Genomic DNA, 19640 nt, shown 5'->3' on the forward strand with positions numbered 1-19640 from the left:
AAAAGGGAGCGATTATGATGACGATTATAATATTGTTGTTGTCTACGGTCCTGTTTTCTCTGTTTGGCTCCAGTGCATTACCTCGTCTTCCCCACCCCCACCCCCAACCCCCAGCCCGCCTCATCATTTTTCAAAACAATTCCCGTGGTGTTTGAGAGAGTTCTGGTGGTTTATAGTTTTTAAGAAATTCAAAGCATTCAAAAGCTTTGAATTCAAAGCAAATTCCTCATTTGTTCTCCCCTCCCTCCCCCCAAACAGAATCTGAACAGACATGAGCTCATTCCAGGAAAAGGGGGCACAGGCCTGTGGAGAGGTACCCACAGGCTGAGCCGCCTCTGGAAGGAGTGGAGGGGGTGGGCCTGCCCGAGACCCTAGGTGTGGGATGTGGCACCTGCTCTCAGCCTTCCTCCGCAGCCACCACCTCCTGGCTGGGCCCCAGGACTGCATTCCAGTTTTGCCACTCAACTAGCTGTGTGACCTTGTGCCAGTGACTTAACCTCTCTGAGTCTCGGTGTCCTCTGTAACTTGGGATAACACCAGCTGTACCCCGTAGAGCTGTTGAGAGGATTAAATGAAATGCTGTCCTGGCTGGGTGCCCTCGGTATCCAGAGGCCACCCATGGGAGGGGCGGCGTCACATCAGCCCCTTCTCCTCTGAGAAAGGAACAGGTCTTTCGAACCTGGAATCCAAGACTGTCCAAGGTGGTAGGGCCCGTCCATTATCGAGTCGGGTCCTCACAGTGTGCAGGGGGAAACTGAGGCCCAGAGAGGGGAGCCGCACAGTGGGTCAGCACGAACCCCAGGTCAGGACTCGAGCTGCAGCTACTCAGGACCGGGAAGCCTTGCCCAAGGAGAAGGCGCCCTCAGCGTGGGTTACAGCCCTCTCTGGATCTCAGTTTCTTCATCTGTAAATGGGGATGCCCAGGCAGCATGTGCTGGGCCTGCTCTGGCGCCCCAGTACTCTCCTTCTCTGTTCAGAAACTGCTTTAGCCGAAGAGAGAAGCAAACAGCCAGTGAAAGCAAAGGGGTTGTTAACTTGGTAGATGAGTTGATTTTAGAATGTTTATTTTTTTATTGTGAAAAGAATCATGCTCATAAAATAGTTGAAATGCTATACAAGTGAATAAAGCAGAAAATGAAATTTGTTCTCTGCTTCTCATTCCCACACCCGGATGCGCCGCCCTTAACCGCCTGGAGTGCTGCCTTCTGGGACCTCTTTCTGGAGGTCTCCAAGCATAAATAACTCATCCGCACATACAGGAATAATTTTAAATGAGATGATGTTCAGTGTGGGATTCTGTAGCACTGTTTTCTTTACGTGGCAGAGTACGGACACCTTCCCTTTGCTGGTACCTGTACTTAGGTCCCCTTCATCTTCTGACCGTCCTGGGTGAACTGCTAGGTACTGAATCATTCCCCGCGTGCACACTTGGCTTGTTTCTGGTGATTTCTGGTGCATAGATGCCTGCTGTCCTTGTGTGAGTTCTGTGGGCTGGGTTCCTACAGGAGCAAGTACGGCATCAAAGGGCACCCATGCACCCTTGGAACTGTGCACGCAGCTGTGGTCCCCCTCCAAAAAGACCGTCCCAACTCCCCACTGCCCCAGATCTGGTTAAGGTGCCTGTTCTCGTCCTGGCTGGTCCTGGCTGGTCTGACAGGGGAAAACGGAATCTTGGTTCCGCTTGCGTTTGTTCGCTGGCTGGTGAGGCCAAGCGTCTTTTCACATGTCTGTTGGTTTCTCGTGTCTTTGGTGGTTTCTCTGTCAGGGTCATTGCCCCTTTCCCCACCCAGAAGCTCACCCACGTGTGTGTGGGAAATGCACCACCCCTACCAGGAATGCAGTGCAGATGCGGACAATTTTATGAACTGGGATTTGGGGCAAGGTGGGTGGCCCTCCCTGGGGCAGGGTTGCTGCCCTGAAACAACTGCACCAACCTCATGGCCCCTTTGTCCCTCCCTTTCAGAGAAAACCGGGAAGATCCTGACGGAGTTCCTCCGCTTCTACGAGGACCAGTATGGTGTGGCCCTCTTCAACAGCATGCGACATGAGATCGAGGGCACCGGGGCACCACAGGCCCAGCTGCTCTGGCGCAAGGTGAGAGGTGCTGGGCCAGGGGCAGGGCGGCCTCCGTGGCCTCGGTTTCCCGTTGTTGCTGGGTGGTCTCTAAGGGCCGCACCCGGCTTCTGAATAGGCAGGTGACCTGGTGGTGGTGTCGAGGAGGCCCCTTTAGCACCGTGGGCAACTCCCCCGGGCCAGCCCCTCTGTTAGCAGAGCTGGGGCTCTGAGTCATCTTGACAGGCCTGGTCCAAGCCCAGCTCCTTCTCTTACGCTCTGTGTGCCCGCGAGCTATTACCTCACCTGTGGAGCCTCATGTACTCATCTGTAAACCCGGATGAGCACACCTCCCGAACCTGGTGGCTGTGAGGATTAGAGGTTTGTCGGCTGGGCACCTGGGGCTGGGCGGGTGCTGGCTGACACTCATCATCCCTGGCCTTGTCATTATCGTATTATCAGTGGTAGGATTATGTTTGCACCATAAATATTTGTCCAGTGAGGACTGGAAGCTGCCTGGCTCCAGCCTGGGGGTCAGCATGGGCCGGATGAGGTGGAGAGCCTCCTGGGGAGGGTATCCTGTGGTCGGCCCTGGCATGGGGCTGGGGGCGGGAGTGGTGCCGAGGAAGTGAGGGACTAGCCGGGGCACTGGTGGGGCTCAGGGTTCCCAGCTGGAAGCCGCCAGGCCTGGGTCTGAGCACTTGGGGTGAGAGGCCAACCCTTGCTCCTCTGGGGGTGCTGCAGGGGCCCTGTGTCAGCCCGGGGAAGTCCTGTTTGAGGGCACTGCACGTCCCATTACTTAGGTCATTCCCTTTCAGTGACCTTCACCCTCTGCCCACTGGATGTCCGGGCAGGTGGCAGAGGGAGGGGTGATGAGGAGGAGGGGTGCCAGCCCCCCTCCTCTGCAGGTGGCCCGGCCCTGGAGTGGCTGAGTGGCAGCCCAGAGGCTACTTATTCCTGGCTGGTGGTCCCTGGCAGAGCGCCCAGCAGCTTCTCTCTGGGGATCAGACTGGTCAGCCAGCCAACCCCAGTGCCTGGGGCTCGGGGCATTCGTGGCTGAATTCCATGGTTGGTGGGCTGTGAAGTCACCCTTGCTCACCTCGCCACAGCTTCCGCCCCCAGTCCTGTCGCCTTCATTGGGGCTGCCCGGGTCATCCTGTGATCAGGCTTCGAGGGGCCGGGGGCAGTGCCGTAGCTGAGGGATGGAGGCTGGAACCCCGTGGTCTGGTGGGAGAGAACTCGGGGGGCCTTGGGTTCAAATCCTCTTATTAACTGGTGGCCGGGGCCATTGATGTAAGCTTCAAGGCTGTTTCCTCATCTGCCAAATGGGTACCTCCTGCACAGAGGAGGATGAGGATTCGGTGAGAGAACAAATGGGGGTGTAAGTCCCCACTTGCTGGGTAACCTTGCTGAGTCTGTTTTTCTGTCTGCGAAATGGTGCCCAGAGGGAAGAGTCATGGGCCAGAGGAGAGAACAGCTTTGTGGAGGGGGTGGGCATCACGTGGTGCTCTGAAGGCTAGGTGGGATTCGGATTATTGGGAAGGCGTCTCTGGAAGGGGGAACGGTGTGGGCGGGGGCGTGGGCACAGCGGGGTGTGCAGGGGGCGACAGGAGGGGGCAGAGCAGAGGAAGAGCCCGCCGAGGCCCCTGGGGGTGGTTTCATTCCCCTCCCCACCCTCCCCCCAAACCAAGTGCCTAAAGATGCGCCTGTGTATCAGAGACCAAAGGGGTGGGAGCTGGTACCACTTGACCAGGCCCTTTGGTGTTATCTCAGCAGGAGCAACAGCTGGAGGCGCCCAGTCAGTGGAGTGGGAGCGCTGCCACTGAGACTAAAGGATTCCGCCGAGAGACAGGCCCCCTACTCGGGACACACACTGGCTGCGACGGGTCAGGTGCTGGGGCCACGCTGCCCCCAGACACTCAGGGAGACAGTAAACAGCCCTTTACACGATAAAGTGGGCGCTGTGAAGGAGGTGACAGGGTGGACTCAGACAGTGGGGCCTGAGTTGTCTGGGTGGCCCAAGAGGGCTTCCTGGAGGAAGGGCCATCTCAGTGCGAGACCTGATGGGAGAAGGAATATCAGACCACGGGAATGGCACGTGCAGAGGCCCGAAGCTGAGCCTTTAAATGGCTGGCCCAGGGTGGTGGAAACAGGACTCAAGCCAGGTTCCCGATTCCTGACCAAAGTCTCTTTCTTTCTTGACCCCCAGCCTGCCTGGGGTGGAGGGGAGGTCAAGGCTGTGTGTCAGAGCCGCTCAGAGCGTCACATCTCCCTTTGATTTGGGGCCCAGAAAGGACTGTCTGGTCTCCTGATGTCATGGCAACCTCCCGACCCTGTGATAGCAGATGTGGCCTGGCCTGGGTATCTGGCAGGAGCACACCTGTGTAATAGGAAAGATGGCCTTGGACCCAGCCCAGGTGAGCTGCTTCCAGTGGGCAGAACTGGAATGGCTCCCCTATTTGGAAGGAAATGTCACAGGCAACCTGGGTCCCAATAAGCTAAGACAGAAATGGGGTTCCCTGATGGCTAAGCATTTACTCTGCATAAGAAATGCTTTTAACACCCACAAGGTTGAGTATTGGTGGTAAGAAAAACAGAAGTAACGTGTAAGCAGGAAGCGTAAGATGAAATCACCCACAATCCCTGAAAAGGAGGAATCTTTGGTCCCATTTTGTCATTCAGTAAACTGACCGTCGTGAGGCTAAGTCATGATAACAATATAATACTAAAAATCATCATCATCATCGCATAAATTGTTTTTGGTAGAAATAATAATACAGGGACTTCCCTGGCGGTCCAGTGGTTAAGACTCTGTGCTCCCAATGCAGGGGACATGGGTTCGATCCCTGGTCAGAGAAGTAAGATCCCACAGACTGCAAGGTGTGGCAAATAAATAAATCAATAAGTAAGGAAATAAATGACCTTTCCTCTTAAAAAAAAAAAGAAATAATAATACAATAAATAACAGTACAATTAATAATAATACAAGTAATAATAAAAACAGCTGTCCTTTTGTATGGGCACTGCTCATACAGCCAGTACGACACTGCTCATAGGGATTGTGATTTAGTCCCGTCCCCATCCCACATGTGGACACAGGCTTGGACAGGTGGAGTCACCTGTCTGGGCTCCCGTGCTGTGGGCCGGGGAGCTGGGACTGGAACTCGGGCTGTCAGAGCCTGGGGACTGTGCTCTAACCATTCACCATTTACCAAAGATGCCCATCGTGGCATCAGAGAGCTTTGCAGAGTCCAAAATATTTGGCCTGGGCTGTCGGGTTCCGTTTCGTTTCCTGCAAACCTTCCAGTGGATATGTGACTCTGCCATTTGAAAGTCTTAAAAATAAAACCCAAACCCACACCACCTACCCATTACGGGCTGTCCCAGGATCTAGGGGTGGACTTGGGGGCTCTGCTGAGCCCTACTCGCCCGGGCAGGCCCACCTGGGTGGTGAGCTTGTGCCCTCAGCCTCCCACTGCCCAAGCCTGGGCTCCGGCTCTAAGCAGAGAGGAGGACTGCAGACCAGGGGCCTGGGGGTGGGAGTGAGGGTCTGACCAGGGTGTCGGGAGAGCTCTGTCTGCTCTTTCCTTTCTAGGAGAGATGGGGATTCGAGAGTAGGCCCCAGTCTAAATATAGACCACTGAGCCCAGCTCTGTGACTTGGGCAAAGCCCACTGTGTGTGTGTGTGTGTTGGGGGGAGGTGCATGGTAGGGGTAACCGTTTTCTTTTCCTGTAAATATTTTTATCCCTGGGTAGGAAGCAGTCTTCGGGGGCCTATTGTTTGAGCACAATAGGCCCTCATTTTCCAAGAATGTTTTGGCATTTCCCCTTGAGGAGTTGCTGGGGAGAGGAGGCTGCGTGTGAAGCGAGAGGGCTGGGGGGTGAGGATGCCTGGGGAGGGGCCGCTCACCTCTGACTCCAGCTGCGGGGCAGGCCCAGAAGCAGAGCGAGGAAGCTAGGAAGGGTTAGGCACCATTAAGACCGTATCAGTACTTTCTCCCTTTATTACACATGATGCATGTTTCTTTTTGCAGAAGGCACCGTATTTGTTGTAGAACAGATAGATGCTGCTGAGAAACAGGAACATTTGACTCCCCGAGCTCCTCCCATCCAGGAGGAGGGCTGCTCCCTTGTGGCCTTTGTCTCTCCTTTCCTGAAGCTTCCCAGTGCGGGTCTGCTCAGGAAGCACTCGCTCCAAGACGGCCACCCCTACCCCTCCTGAAGCAAGTCACCCTTCCCCCTCCCCAAATAAGTCAGCCTGAGGAGCTGGAGAATGACACTGACCGTAACCCCAATAGCGGTCGTGGTGGCTCCGCGTATCGTACTGCCTGCCAGGTGCCGACTGCCTGCGTGATCTTTGCACAGAATCCTCGAGATACCTCGGTGAAGTCGGTGCTGTCACTGTCCCATTTGACAGATGAGGAAACTGAGGCTCAGAGAAGTGATGTGACAGGGCTGAGGTCACACTGAGTCAGCGGTCGAGTCAAAGCTAGGGCTTTGCAGGAAGGTCTGGGCGTTTCTGCTGCCCACACTGGCCACTAGTCCGCCAGGATGCTGGTCAGACGGCAACCCTCCAGGCTGAGGTCCCCTCCTCCCCCACCCAGATTCATGGAGACCATCTTGTCGGCCGTCAGAGCTGGGGAGGCTCTATGGAGCCACCGTGGTCAAGTTTTTGTTGCCCCAAGGGGAAACAGGCCCAGAGCTGGAAAGAGATTTGCCCAGGTGCTGGGGCCTTACCGGTGCTGGCCTGTGGGCGTGTCCCCTCCGGCTGGAGTGACTGTCGCACACCCACACTGCAGTGGGGGTGGATGGGGAAGCAGCCTGCCTCGTGCTCTAGAGACCTGTCCCGAGGCAGCCGTGTCTGCCTAGGGCCAGGATGGGGTGGGATTCTGTCTGGGCCCGGTATTGTGGTGCCCGGCCTGGGTTCCAGTCCTGGCATCACCTCGGATCCTCCTGGACCCCAGGGGCCCCCCTTCACTGCCCTGAGCCTCACTTTCCTCCTCTGCCAAGTGCGTGACATGCAACCCTGCCTCGGGAGCCTTGGTGAGGTCAGGATGGAGGCCGTGCTCACCTTCTTGGAGGACCCCATTCCCGTGCTGGGTCTCACTCCCTGCCCTTTCCCTCCTGTAGGTGCCCTTGGATGAGCGCATCATCTTCTCGGGGAACCTCTTCCAGTACCAGGAGGACAGCAAGAAGTGGAGGAACCGCTTCAGCCTCGTGCCGCACAACTACGGGCTGGTGCTCTACGAGAACAAAGTGGTGAGGCCCCGGCCCGTCCCAGCTGTGGGTGCCCCGCGGAGCCCCCCGCTCCTCCCAGGCCTGGCCAGGCCGCTTCTCCCCCTTCTCCGCCGCTTCCCCTGGCTTGCCGTCTTCTACACTAGTTGATGCTGCACGCCGCCCATTCCTAAGCCTGAGACTCCGTACCTCCACCCGCATCCCTCCCCTCCTCCCCGCGCTGGCTGTTGCCACGCCCACAGCAGAACCTCAGCAGCCTCCCCGCCACCCCTTCCGGCCTCCCCATACCTTGCTGTGCTGCGTGCCCTCTCTAAGTGGCATTTCATCCATCCAGGCACCCAGCTCTCCGGGGTCCCCTTTCACTCTGCCTCTCCCCCCATCGGCCACTCGTCGCTGGCTCCTGCCCACCCCCGAGGCCCTCCAAACCTCTCCATTTCCAGCGCCCTCCTCCCCCTCAGCCACCTTCCTGCCCTGGGCTTCCTGCTGCTCCCCAGCCCCTCCCTTCCTTGCTCTTCAACAGCAGCAGCTAACCGGCCGTTCCCTGCCTCAGAGGACCCCTGGGTGGTGGTCCTATCTGTTTCCTTCCTGATTGCCCCCCACCCTTGCAACTCTGTGCCCTGCAGTGGGGGGATGGGTGTCCTTCGATTGTTCCTTTGCTTTGGGCCCTTAGGGAAGCCCCACCTGGCTGAGCCGCAGACCCTTCTTCTACCAAACATTTCTGCGGAACAGCCGAAGGACAGGCTTGAGTGCCCTCTGTTTTGAGGGATGCACCAGACTCACCGGGAGGGCTTGTTAAAAAGCAGGTTGCTGGGCCTACCCTGAGTTTGATTCAGGTCTGGAGGGGGACCAAGAATATGCATTTCTGACAAGTTCCAGGGTGGTGCTGACGCTGCTAATCAGGGACCACGCTTTGAAAATCATTGCCCCGGAGGTTCCAGCCGCTCTTAAGAAATGTGTTGAGTAGTGTGACACCTAGTGGCTGAGTGCAGCATGGCAGCCCTGCTGTATGAGCTCCTACGTCAGAACTATTTTTTCCCCCCACTGGTGTGAGAAAGCAGGGCCCAATCCTCATTCTCCTCCCAAGGGGACTTAGGAAGTTAGTGGACAGTTCAGGGAAATGGTCAAAGACCCTGGGCTCTGGGGGCTGACAGATCAGGTTCGCGTGCAGGTTGGCTACCTTACCAGCGATGTGAACTTGGGGTTAGTAATGGTCCCCACCTCTGGCTTGTGAGAATTCTGTGAAATGAAGCATGCAGAGACCGTAGCACAGTGCCTGATATGTAATGAGCACTCGGCTAGTGGTAGCTGCTGCTCGTAGAGACCGTAGGTGCAGTGGTGATAATAATAACAGTCACCTCAGCAGTGCTCCCTGACCTTTGCTGTGCCAGGCACTGTGCTATACGTTGTGTGGATTATCTCACTGGGTCCTCGTGCAGCCCTGTGAGGTAGGAACTGTTATTACACTGGTTTTATGGATGAGGAAACTAAAGCAAAGGAGGTGCTTATCCTTGGCATCACACAGACGGTACTCAGTGGAGTCAGGAGTTGAGCCCAGACCCTGGGTCCAGGTCACTACGCCATGTTGCCTCTAGTCATGGTGGTGGTCAGACTCCTCTCTCTCCCCCTCCTCCCCTTCTTCCTTCTCCTCTTCCCTGACTTGGGCAGGCAACACTGAGTGGGGCCCTGGAGCCAGGGATGGAGATGGGGTTTGGGCTTGGCCATGCACGTAACCCCCAGGGACCATCTCTCTTGCCCCCTCCTCAGGCTTATGAGCGGCAGGTCCCACCCCGAGCCGTCATCAACAGTGCGGGCTACAAAATTCTCACCTCCTTGGACCAGTACCTGGAGCTGGTTGGCAACTCCTTACCAGGTAAAGGACCACCCATCCCAGGCGAAGCACCCAGGGATTTGGCCAGGGGACAGGGCGCCCCTAATCCTGGAGCTCCAGGCTCCACATCTGCAGGAAGACCAGCTGGGTCTACAGCTAGCAGCAAGTGCCCAGCACAACCTGAGCCTCCAAGGGGAGGCCTGAGAGGGGTTTTCCTGCGGCCACGCAGTGAACTGGGTTGCCCCACCCGAGCCCCTGCTTCCTGAGCCTGGCGATCACAGCTGTGCAGGGGGACCTCTCTCTACCCTGCCTCTTCCCTGGGTCCCTGAGAGGCTTCCAGGTGCCCCAATTTGTAAACTGCTGAGCCAGTACTGCATTTGTAAGGAGCTATCCTAGGCGACCCCACCCCGTCAGAGACACCCAGCAACCTTGTGGGAGAACATCTGCCTCTTAGATGATCCCAGGGAGACCAAGGGCTAAGGGAGATGCTGGCCTTGTGGGGGCAGCTTTTACCCTTGTGTGGGACTTGGTGGTTGAGGGCTCAGCTGGAGTCTGGCTTTCCTGGATTCCAGCCCCTGCACTGAGGGGGCTGACCTTGGGGTGTTATGTAGACCCCATGAGGTGCTGTGTGTGCTGAGCCGAGTGCAGGGACCCAGAGCCAGGGCCCAGAGAAGAACTGCCGTTGTCCTGTTATTAACAGGAGTGGCAAGGTCACAGCCCAGGACCACTTATCTCGCTGGATCTCGAATATCCATGCGGACAAAATAGAGAAAAATCCCCTTTTATTTATTCTCTATCTCCCACACCCATACCTCCCTCCCCCCTTGGACATTTAAGCCACACTTTGGCCTCTGCTGCTGAAATTTGAAGGGAAACCCAAGCAGGTAATGCTTGGCCTTTGACCCTGAGGGCTCTGACCCTGTGTTATTTGTGCCTCATGCACAGAGTTTAAAACCTGACCCCTAGGGCCTCCCTGGTGGCGCAGTGGTTGAGAGTCCGCCTGCCGATGCAGGGGATACGGGTTCGTGCCCCGGTCTGGGAGGATCCCATATGCCGCGGAGCGGCTGGGCCCGTGAGCCATGGCCGCTGGGCCTGCGCATCCGGAGCCTGTGCTCCGCAACGGGAGGGGCCGCAACAGTGAGAGGCCCGCATGCCGCAAAAAGAAAAAAAAAAATAAATAAAATAAAAAAAAATAAAAACCTGACCCCAGGGCGGTGGCTGCATTACCAGCTCTGAGAAATGGTGCTGGGCGAGTCTGACATTCCTTTAGCCAGGCTGTGGAGCAAGAGAGAAGGAAGTGGCCTCTCCACTGGCTCTCTGGTCACCCCGGGACAGGCCAGCTCTCTCTGGACCTGAGCCTGCCCCTCATGGTAGGGCGAGGGGTCAGCTGCTGGCGTCCTCTGGCCGAGGGAAGCCCCAGAGGGCAGCTGTTCAGAGGGCACTGTCTCCACAGGGACCACATCAAAATCGGGCAGTGCCCCCGTCCTCAAGTGCCCCACGCAGTTCCCGCTCATCCTCTGGCATCCTTCTGCGCGTCACTACTACTTCTGCATGATGACGGAAGCTGAGCAGGACAAGTGGCAGGCTGTCCTGCAGGACTGCGTCCGGCACTGCAACAATGGTGAGCCGCCTGTAGGCACCAGGAGCTGGGAGCGGGGTTACCTGGATTATGTGCTGAGTGGTGACACCTAGTGGCCGAGTGCGGTGTGGCCGCCCTGCTCTATGAGCTGTTCTGCTTTTCCTTCTGGGGTTGTTAGAAACCACTGTCATGCTGGCCCTTCACCTTCTTCCTTGATGAAAACAGTTCTGTGATGCTCTGAAAAAAATTTTGGGATATTGTTCTCAGAGGGATGCAGTTGTTGAGCCCTTGGGTCACAAAGTAAAAATCCTGGGCTTCCCTGGTGGTGCAGTGGTTGAGAGACCGCCTGCCGATGCAGGGGACGTGGGTTCGTGCCCCGGTCCGGGAAGATCCCACATGCCATGGAGCGGCTGGGCCCGTGAGCCATGGCCGCTGGGCCTGCGCGTCCGGAGCCTGTGCTCCGCAACGGGAGAGGCCACAACAGTGAGAGGCCTGCGTAACGCAAAAAAAAAAAAAAATCCTGATTCTGCCACTTTCCAGCAACAGGACCTTAGGAGGCCAACTTAGCTTTTGAAGCCTCTTTAAAATGGGGATAATAATCTCTCCTGTGTCTCAGAGGGTTTGTGAGGATTCACAGTGAGAATCCACTCAATGCTTGGTAAAGATTTTTTTATGGTATCGTTTCTTTCTTATCAGTGACCTGTACCATAGTGTGGGAAGTTCCCTTCCTCCCTCAGGGCCTCATTGTCCTCATCTGTAAAGTTACAAGGTCTCTTCCAGTTCACTCATTCATTTAACAAACCTTTTTTTTTTTTTTTGCGGTACGAGGGCCTCTCACTGCTGTGGCCTCTCCCGTTGCGGAGCACAGGCTCCGGACGCGCAGGCTCAGCGGCCATGGCTCATGGGCCCAGCCGCTCTGTGGCACGTGGGATCTTCCTGGACTGGGGCACGAACCCACGTCCCCTGCATCGGCAGGCGGACTCTCAACCACTGCGCCACCAGGGAAGCCGTAACAAACCTTTTAATGTCTCTGAGCCAGACCCAGGGCTGGGCACTGAGGATGCAACAAGGAAGCAAGACATGGTCCCTGTCCCCGTGCTGCCGGCAGCCTGGTAGGGAGACAGATGTTAAACAGATGAGGACACCAGGGGGTGATGAGTCACAGCTGTGCTGGGTGCTGGGTGGGAGCCGCCTGGGGAACCTGGAGTGTGTGTATGTATTGGGGGGTGCTGATCCTGTGTGTGGGGAGGGGTAGATCAGGGTGGCTGCCTTGAGGACGCTTCCTGAGACCTGGAGGATGAATAGTTCTAGAGCCAGAGGGAGGTGAGTTCCAGACGGCGGTCGCAGCAAGCATGAGGGAGGCCCGGGGTGTGGGCAGTTTAGAGGAGGCTGCCCAGGCCCTGAAGTGGGGAGGGGGTGCCTGGAAATGGGCCTGGAGGGGGCACTGGGGTCAGGTCTGGAGGGCCTTGTAGGGCTTTAAGGAGTTTGATCAGAAAGGCCTGTGATTGTCTCTCAGCTGGGGGGTGGGGCATGAGGGGCTTTCTGCCCTTATGGGGGGAGGAGCAACCCCATCCTGGACCCTGAAATTCCTTCCCGGTGACCTGGCCTCCGGGCAGCAGAGGGAGGCCGCTGCTCCCGCCCTGCCCTTGCCTCTGCCCTACTCTCCCTGCCCGGCATGCCTTGGGCGCAGCTCCACCCGCTGGATGGACAGTGGGCACCCACGCCTGGAGGCGGCTGTGCAGTGACTCGGCTCACCCCACCTGTCCCCTGTCCTCTCTGCTCTCCAGGGCTGCCTCTGCCCCGGCTGGAATCTGCCGGGCGGCAGGAACCAGGTCTTCAGTCAGGCCAGCCCCTGCCGCCCACAAAGAGCCTCCTGTTCCCAGGTCCCCGGGGGCTGCGGGGCCAGGACTGGGCTGAGGAGATCTGGGCTCTGGCCTGGGGCACCGTCCCTCCTCCTCCTGCCCTCCTCCTCTTCCTCCTCCCCCTCCCTGGCCCAGCTCCTCCCTCTGAAGGTTTCCAAGGCTAATGGCAGACCTGGCCAGGTGACCCCAGGCCAGGCCAGGTGGGGACAGACCAGGTGGGGAAGAGCCGCCGTTCGGTTCCCCATGCGCACAATGGCAGTTGTGATAAACTTTGCTGGATCGTGGGGACGAATACATGAGCTGGGTTGGGTAGAGCTCTTGGCCCCGTGCCTAGCACATAGCGAGCGCTCAGCCAGGAGGCTGAGGGGTATGGGTGTGGGTCCTGTGGGCAGGAGGGGAGGCCGGGGAGAGCTGCTGGGGCGGGGGGAGAGGCGTCCTGCGGCCGCAAGGTGTTGAGAGCTGACAGGGCGGTTTTAGAGGAGCCTTTCCTCCACCCTGAGGACTGTGGGAAAGTTCTCGGCTCCCTCGGGGGCTGGGCCTGGAATTTGCAGGGCCTGGAATTGCTCACTCCGGGGGCTGCCAGGAAGTGGGGGGTGGCTCGGGAAGGAGGCCGAGCTGGGTGGACACAGTTCGTCCGGCCCCCGCCCACATCCTGCATTCCCGGAGCAGCTGGGGCAGCAAGAGGCAGCGGGCACGGAGCTGCCCCTTCGGGCTGGGCCTGGGGTGCAGAGGTCAAGGCCTCTTCCCGTCTGACCGCCGTCCCCCTCTGCCTGCTGCCCGGGCCTGAGGAATGTAGCTTCCTTTCTCAGCCTGACCCTGAGGACCCCACGGGCAGGAAGTCTCCAGGTCTCACTCGAGTCGGCCGGTCTGGATTCAGGCCCTGGGGCTGCCGTTCCCTAGCGGTGTGGCCTCGAGCCAGTGACTTTGCCTCCCTGAGCCCGTTTCCTCATGGGGAGAGTGGGGCTGAGAACAGCTGTCCCTCTGGGAGCCGTTTGGGGAATTAGGTGAGGGAATGCGTGTGCGGTCTCAGCCTTAGTCTGCCGTAACGCCGGACCACAGACTGGGCGGCTTAAACAACAGAAGTTTATTTTTGCACAATTCTGGAGGCTGGAAGCCCAAGATCCAGGTGTCAGCAGGTCTGTTTTCTTCCGAGGTCTCTGTCCTTGACCAGCAGGCAGCTGCCGTCTCCCCATGTCCTCACACAGTCCCCGCTCTGTGTGCGCAATTTGTCCAGATTTCTTCTGAGGACACCAGCCATACATATGGGATCAGGGCCGAGCCTGAGCCCCTCGTTTTAACTTAATTTCCTCTCTAGTCCCTGTCTCCAGTCAGTCACATTCTGAGGGCGCTGGGGGTCAGGACTTCAACATAGGACTTTGAAGGGACACAGTTCAGCCCCTAACAGCCAGGCTCAGGGGAAGAGCGCGGGAGGGGTGACCCTCCCTTTTGACTCAGCCACTCGGCGTGCAGAGTAGGGACGTCCTGAGGGTCTGAGGCTGCACGTCTGACTGGCCAGAGCCCGGGGCATCGGCGGCCTCCTTCCTGCTGCCCAACCCTCTGGCTCGGCGTCCTGCCACCTGGAGAGCGACCCTGCCTGGCACACCCGGCTTGCCGTCTGCAGACTGTAAATGCCCCAATGTGAGAAAGGCTGCATATAACGCACGGCTGGATTTTTCTAGGCAAAACCCGGTCTCTGGGAGACGATGCCCCTCCTTAAGCCTGAGGGGCTTCCTCCCCTGGCCCAGCTGGGCAGCACCCACCCCAGGGCTCTGCGCGGCACCCCAGCTGGGACACCCCTGCTCTGCCCCCGTCACTCCCTCCTCATCTCAGGTCCCTGAAATGCAGGGTGAGACGCCCCTCACGCCCCCATCCCAGTCCACGGAGCTGCCACTGCAGGGCTGGGGCTGGGCCTCAGTTTCCCCACCTCTGAGCTCTCTTCCAGCCCCGCCAGGCAGTGTGATTCCTGGGTCAGCGGATGTGGAGGGGAGGGGTTCTCCCCACGCCAGAGAGGGGCTTCTTCTCTGTGTGGGTGACTCAGCCCGTAGCCACTGCAGTGGAGGTCGGGGTTTCGGAGGCACTGGCTGCCATTTCCCCTTCCCTTGGCTCTGGAGACACAGCGGTCAGGGGCTCGTGGCCAGGGTAGCCGCCAGCTGCCTGGCTGTGAGGTGTTTAACCACGTTCATCCCGAAGTCAGATGTTGCGACTTCCTGCAGCCTGCCTCCCCAGCACCCAGTCTGAGGCCCATGCCTTGTTCACTGACCCCCTCGCCAGCACGGGGGAGGTGGGCAAACTCATCTGGGCCACCACCGCCACCATCAGTGACAAGTGAGAAATGGTATTTCCAGTCCCCTGGATGCACGGCGGTGAGCAAGGCGGACCCATTCGTGGCTGCAGTTACTAATAAAGTGCGATGTGGTACCTGCTGGGCCTGCTCCCAGGCCCTGCCGCCCCACAGTGGGTGTGGAGGCCAGGCTGGTCATTGTTCCCACTATTCAGAAGGGAGAACTCAGGTCCCTTAGGGTTCAGTGACCTGCCACGAGGCTATGCAAACTATGGCCCGTGAGCCAAATTGGGCTCATCGCCTATTTTAATCCAGTTTTATCGGCTCGTTGTTCACACACTGCCTGCGGCTGCTTTCCTGCTACAATGGCAGGTTGAATGGCTGGGACGGAGATCGTCTGGCCCACGAAGCTGAGACTATTTACTGTCTAGCCCTTTGCGGGGAAAGTTGGCAGGCCCCTGATGGAGGGAGGGTCTCGGGGTGCCTCTGGTACGCTGTCTGCCGTGCTGGGTGGCCTCTCCTTGGTGGTGGTGGCGGCTTCTGGTCCTGGCTCTGCTGCTCACTGGCCTTGGACCCTCGGCAGTGGCCTGACCTCGGAGCCTGTTTCTTCATCTGGAAAAGCAGAGGAAACGACAGTGCCCACATCTCGGGCTGGTTGGGAGGACTGAAGGAGATGAGGAGGGCTGTCTTACTGTCTACTGCTGTCGGTGGGTTCTTATCGTTACTGTCACTGCAACTACTCCTGATGCTGTTGCTACAAGAGCCGTGGGGGTCAGAGGTCGGGGGAGTTTGGGCAGTCAACCCACTGGTGTTGGTGGAGGGCACGGGCCATCCTACTGACCTCCTCTCTCCATCCCTCTCCCGGGCAGGGATCCCCGAGGACTCCAAGGTGGAGGGCCCTGCGTTCACTGACGCCATCCGCATGTACCGCCAGTCCAAGGAGCTGTACGGCACCTGGGAGATGCTGTGTGGGAACGAGGTGCAGGTGAGGCCAGGGAGGCTGGCGGGGAGACTGCGCAAGTCAGCCGGGGCCACAGGCAGGGCTCTGGAGCACTGGCTGCAGGTTCGGACGGGTGGAGGCTGAGGTGGATCCCGCTGGGGGAGCTACTTGTTATTTTGTTCAGTCATTAACTGAGCACTGACCCTGGACTAGGTGCTGGGGTGCACTGTAAGAGGGACGCAGTCCTGGCCCTCAGGGGGCTGCCTAGGAGACACAGACGTTTGACAAGTACACGCACACACTTCATGTGCAGGCAAGGGGGGCAGGGTGTGGTATTCCAGACAGGGTGGCAGCATGTGCAATGGTCCTGAGGTGGGGCCCCTACAGGAGCCTACAGGACACCCAAGCAGGTAAGCTGGGACCTGTGGGAATGATGCTCAGGAGGGAGGGCAGTGGAGACGTGGAGCGAAGATCAGCTTTTTGAGGGGGGGCTTGAGTGGCCGGGCTTGCCGGAATATGGAGGGGGCTGGGCATGCTCCAACCCCTGCCCCGGCCTGTGCCTCCCGGTCCTAGATCCTGAGCAACCTGGTGATGGAGGAGCTGGGCCCTGAGCTGAAGGCAGAGCTCGCCCCCCGGCTGAAGGGGAAACCGCAGGAGCGACAGCGGCAGTGGATCCAGGTGGGCAGGCCTGGGCTTGGGAGCAGGGGTGGGGGGCCTGCAGCTGCCTGGCACCCTCAGCCTGGCGCTGACACCTCCACCCTGCCCGCAGATCTCAGACACCGTGTACCGCATGGTGTATGAACAGGCCAAGGCACGCTTTGAGGCCGTGCTATCCAAGCTACAGCTGGCCCGGCCGGCCATGGAGGCCGTCATCCGCACCGACATGGACCAGATCATCACCTCCAAGGAGCATGTGGCCAGCAAGATCCGAGGTAGGCAGGCCACCTGCTGTGGTTGTCATCACCTGGTGGACGTGCTGGGACCACCCGCCATCCGGGGTCAGGGCGTCCCTCCTGCCTGTTTCAGGGATCCGTTTGCATTTCACAGGAATGACTTGATTCATTGATTATTTTTAAAACACCAGAATCAAATCTGAGGCATTGTTCTTCCCACCCCTGTGAGGTGTTTGCCAGCTGTTATTTCTATAGACTCAGATCTTGGTGACCTAAATGACGGTGAGGAGGTTCAAGCCTCCTGTTCATCGTTGGTCATCAGATCTACCATGTGTCGTTCTAGCGACATCAGCTTGACTTTGGTGATTCACACTGAGCCAGCCTTTCCCTGGTCAGTTGATGCTCCTTTCTGTTCTGAGCCTGATGGGATCCTTTCACTCACTTGTCCATCACACGCTGGCCACAGCTGTGACTGTTGTCAGTTGCCTGAGGGTTATTCTCTAACCGCTGTTCTCACTGCGAGCTGGGGAGGACACCAGAGAGTTGACATTTATTGTGTGGAACAAGTAATGTTAGCTGGGCAGGGGAGAGGGAGGGACGTCAAAACACCCCCTGGCTAAAAAATGCCTTGGTCAGAATGCCTTGGAGACAGTCCCTGCCCACAGGTAAGCAGCCTTTTCCAGGGTTGGGCTGAGTCAGGCCACACCATTCCAGAGCAGAATCGGGGTTTGCAAAACCCAGGGGCTCATTGAAGCCACTGGAGTGTTGTTCTTCTTTTTTTTTTTTTAATGAAGGAGCAAGACCCCCAAAGGTGAGTTCTCTTCCTCTAGCTCAGCAGAAACACTGCCGACCTAGCGACCTTTACACGAGCGGTTTTCTTAGTTTCTCGCCATCACAGTTTCAGGAACATCAGGATCCAGTCTCAGAACTCCCTGTTAGTTGTGCTGCATTATCAGCTGTTCCTCAAGAATCCTTCAGTTTGCTAACGTTGTCACCAGTGGATTTCTTTAAAGAATAATACGACAGCCTGCCTCGAGCCTGGGGGCCTGGGGATGGTGGGAGTTGCTACTGGGGGTGCCATCCGCTAACCAGCTCCCTCGGTGCAGCCTCCATCCTCCCCAAGGCGGAGGTGTGTGTCCGGAATCATGTCCAGCCCTATATCCCGTCCATCCTGGAGGCCCTGATGGTGCCCACCAGCCAGGGCTTCACCGAAGTGCGGGACGTCTTCTTCAAGGAGGTCACCGACATGAACCTGAACGTCATCAATGAGGGCGGCATCGACAAGCTGGGCGAGGTGAGCCAGGCACTGGCTCTGGGTTTGGGTTTGGGTTTGGTCTAGCCCCCGTCAGGCCCTCACTGTGATCAAGGCTAGCTGCTCCCCTCCGGGGCATAACTTGTGAACGGAGGGTCTGCAGGAGACCAAGGGGCCGGGCAAGTACACAGATGCTGTTTCGTGCACCCCACAAATGGAGCCAGCCTCTCTCACTTCTGAGTTCTCTGGTTCTCGGGGTGAACGGTCTTCCAGACCCCATATTGGGGTAGTCAGCTGCCTGGAACCCCACATAATTGTCAGGTACAGAGAGAATTGGTCCTGTAATCTTAGCGTCTTCTATACCCCAAACTGAGGAGTCCATTGACAATAATAATCATAGAATTTGAGAGCCATAGAAGACCTTAGAGATCATGAAAAACCATCTCCTGATTTGGAGGCTGAGGAAACTGAGGCTAAGAGAAGGTGAGCGATTTGCCCAAGGTCACCCAGCGCCCGGGCTGGCCTCTTCCCACACGCTGTGCTGCTGGACCCCCCTCCTCCTGCCTTCAGATCCTCATGCTTCCTGTCCCGGGTCCTCCAGCGCTTGCCCTTGTGACCGCCACCCCCGGAGGGCCTTCCCGGGTGCCAGCCCCACGGCCTGGACCCCGAGGGCCCAGGGGCTGGGGGGCTGCCTGGCTACTCTGGCAGCCCCAGCTCAGGTCCCGCGTGTCTCTGCCTCCCTACAGTACATGGAGAAGCTGTCCCAGCTGGCGTATCATCCCCTCAAGATGCAGAGCTGCTATGAGAAGATGGAGCCGCTGCGGCTCGATGGGCTGCAGCAGCGTTTTGACGTGTCCAGCACATCTGTGTTCAAGCAGCGAGCCCAGATCCTCATGCGTGAGGTGAGCCCAGGGTGCTATCCCCAGGTCCCTATCTCCTGGGGAAGAGGCCCTGCCTCTGTGGCCTTCCTCCCCGGCCCCCTCCCCGTCCTCCTCACGGGCCTCGCTGCAGCCCCACTCGGCCCCGGCATGCTCTCCGCCGCTCTGCTCTCTGGTCTGTTTGGACGCTGCCCCTCTGCCCACCTGGCTAATTCAGACGCATTGTTTGGGTCTCAGAGACCCCTTCCTCTGGGAGGCCCTCCTTGCTCCCTAAGCCCCTTCCCACAGGGCCCAGGGCCTCTGTTTCCCTGAGGCAGGGACTGGCCCCGGTGCCCAGCCCTGAGCCAGCACACTAGACAGTACAGGGGCGAGCGAGTGAACGGGCAGCTGAGCACACAGGCGCCCCCTCCTCCCGGCGGGCACCCCTTTTACGTGCCCCGTGGTGTGCCCCGCCGGCAGCAAATGGACAACGCCGTGTACACCTTCGAGACCCTCCTGCACCAGGAGCTGGGGAAGGGGCCCACCAAGGAGGAGCTGTGCAAGTCCATCCAGCGCATCCTGGAGCGGGTGCTGAAGGTGAGCCGCCCGGCCAGGCCCCACCCCTCCACCCAGGGGGACGCTGGGGCTCGGGTCAGACCAGGGACCGGTGGAGCTCCCTGACTCAGAGCCTCCCGCGCCCTGGCCCCTCTTCGTGGCAGAAATACGACTATGACAGCAGCACCGTGCGGAAGCGCTTTTTCCGGGAGGCTCTGCTGCAGATCACCATCCCGTTCCTGCTCAAGAAGCTGGCGCCCACCTGCAAGTCGGTGAGTGCGCCCTCTCCCCCACCACTCCCCTCCC

At 58.5% G+C, this 19640-nt stretch overlaps 1 protein-coding gene across 1 annotated transcript in view; it reads left to right on the forward strand.

Moving 5' to 3' along the window:
* Positions 1 to 19640, forward strand: part of NIBAN2 (niban apoptosis regulator 2) — a 51661-nt gene that overhangs the window by 29198 nt on the left and 2823 nt on the right. The window contains exons 2-12 of the mRNA XM_060102467.1: positions 1964 to 2094; positions 7183 to 7311; positions 9052 to 9157; positions 10569 to 10736; positions 15707 to 15822; positions 16351 to 16455; positions 16547 to 16709; positions 17777 to 17964; positions 18669 to 18824; positions 19260 to 19376; positions 19499 to 19606. Coding sequence (XP_059958450.1) covers positions 1964 to 2094; positions 7183 to 7311; positions 9052 to 9157; positions 10569 to 10736; positions 15707 to 15822; positions 16351 to 16455; positions 16547 to 16709; positions 17777 to 17964; positions 18669 to 18824; positions 19260 to 19376; positions 19499 to 19606 — 1487 coding nt within the window. The remainder of the gene's footprint in view (positions 1 to 1963; positions 2095 to 7182; positions 7312 to 9051; positions 9158 to 10568; positions 10737 to 15706; positions 15823 to 16350; positions 16456 to 16546; positions 16710 to 17776; positions 17965 to 18668; positions 18825 to 19259; positions 19377 to 19498; positions 19607 to 19640) is intronic.

The sequence above is a fragment of the Mesoplodon densirostris genome, chromosome 6 (assembly GCF_025265405.1).
Source record: "Mesoplodon densirostris isolate mMesDen1 chromosome 6, mMesDen1 primary haplotype, whole genome shotgun sequence".
Classification (NCBI taxonomy): Eukaryota; Metazoa; Chordata; class Mammalia; order Artiodactyla; family Ziphiidae; genus Mesoplodon; species Mesoplodon densirostris.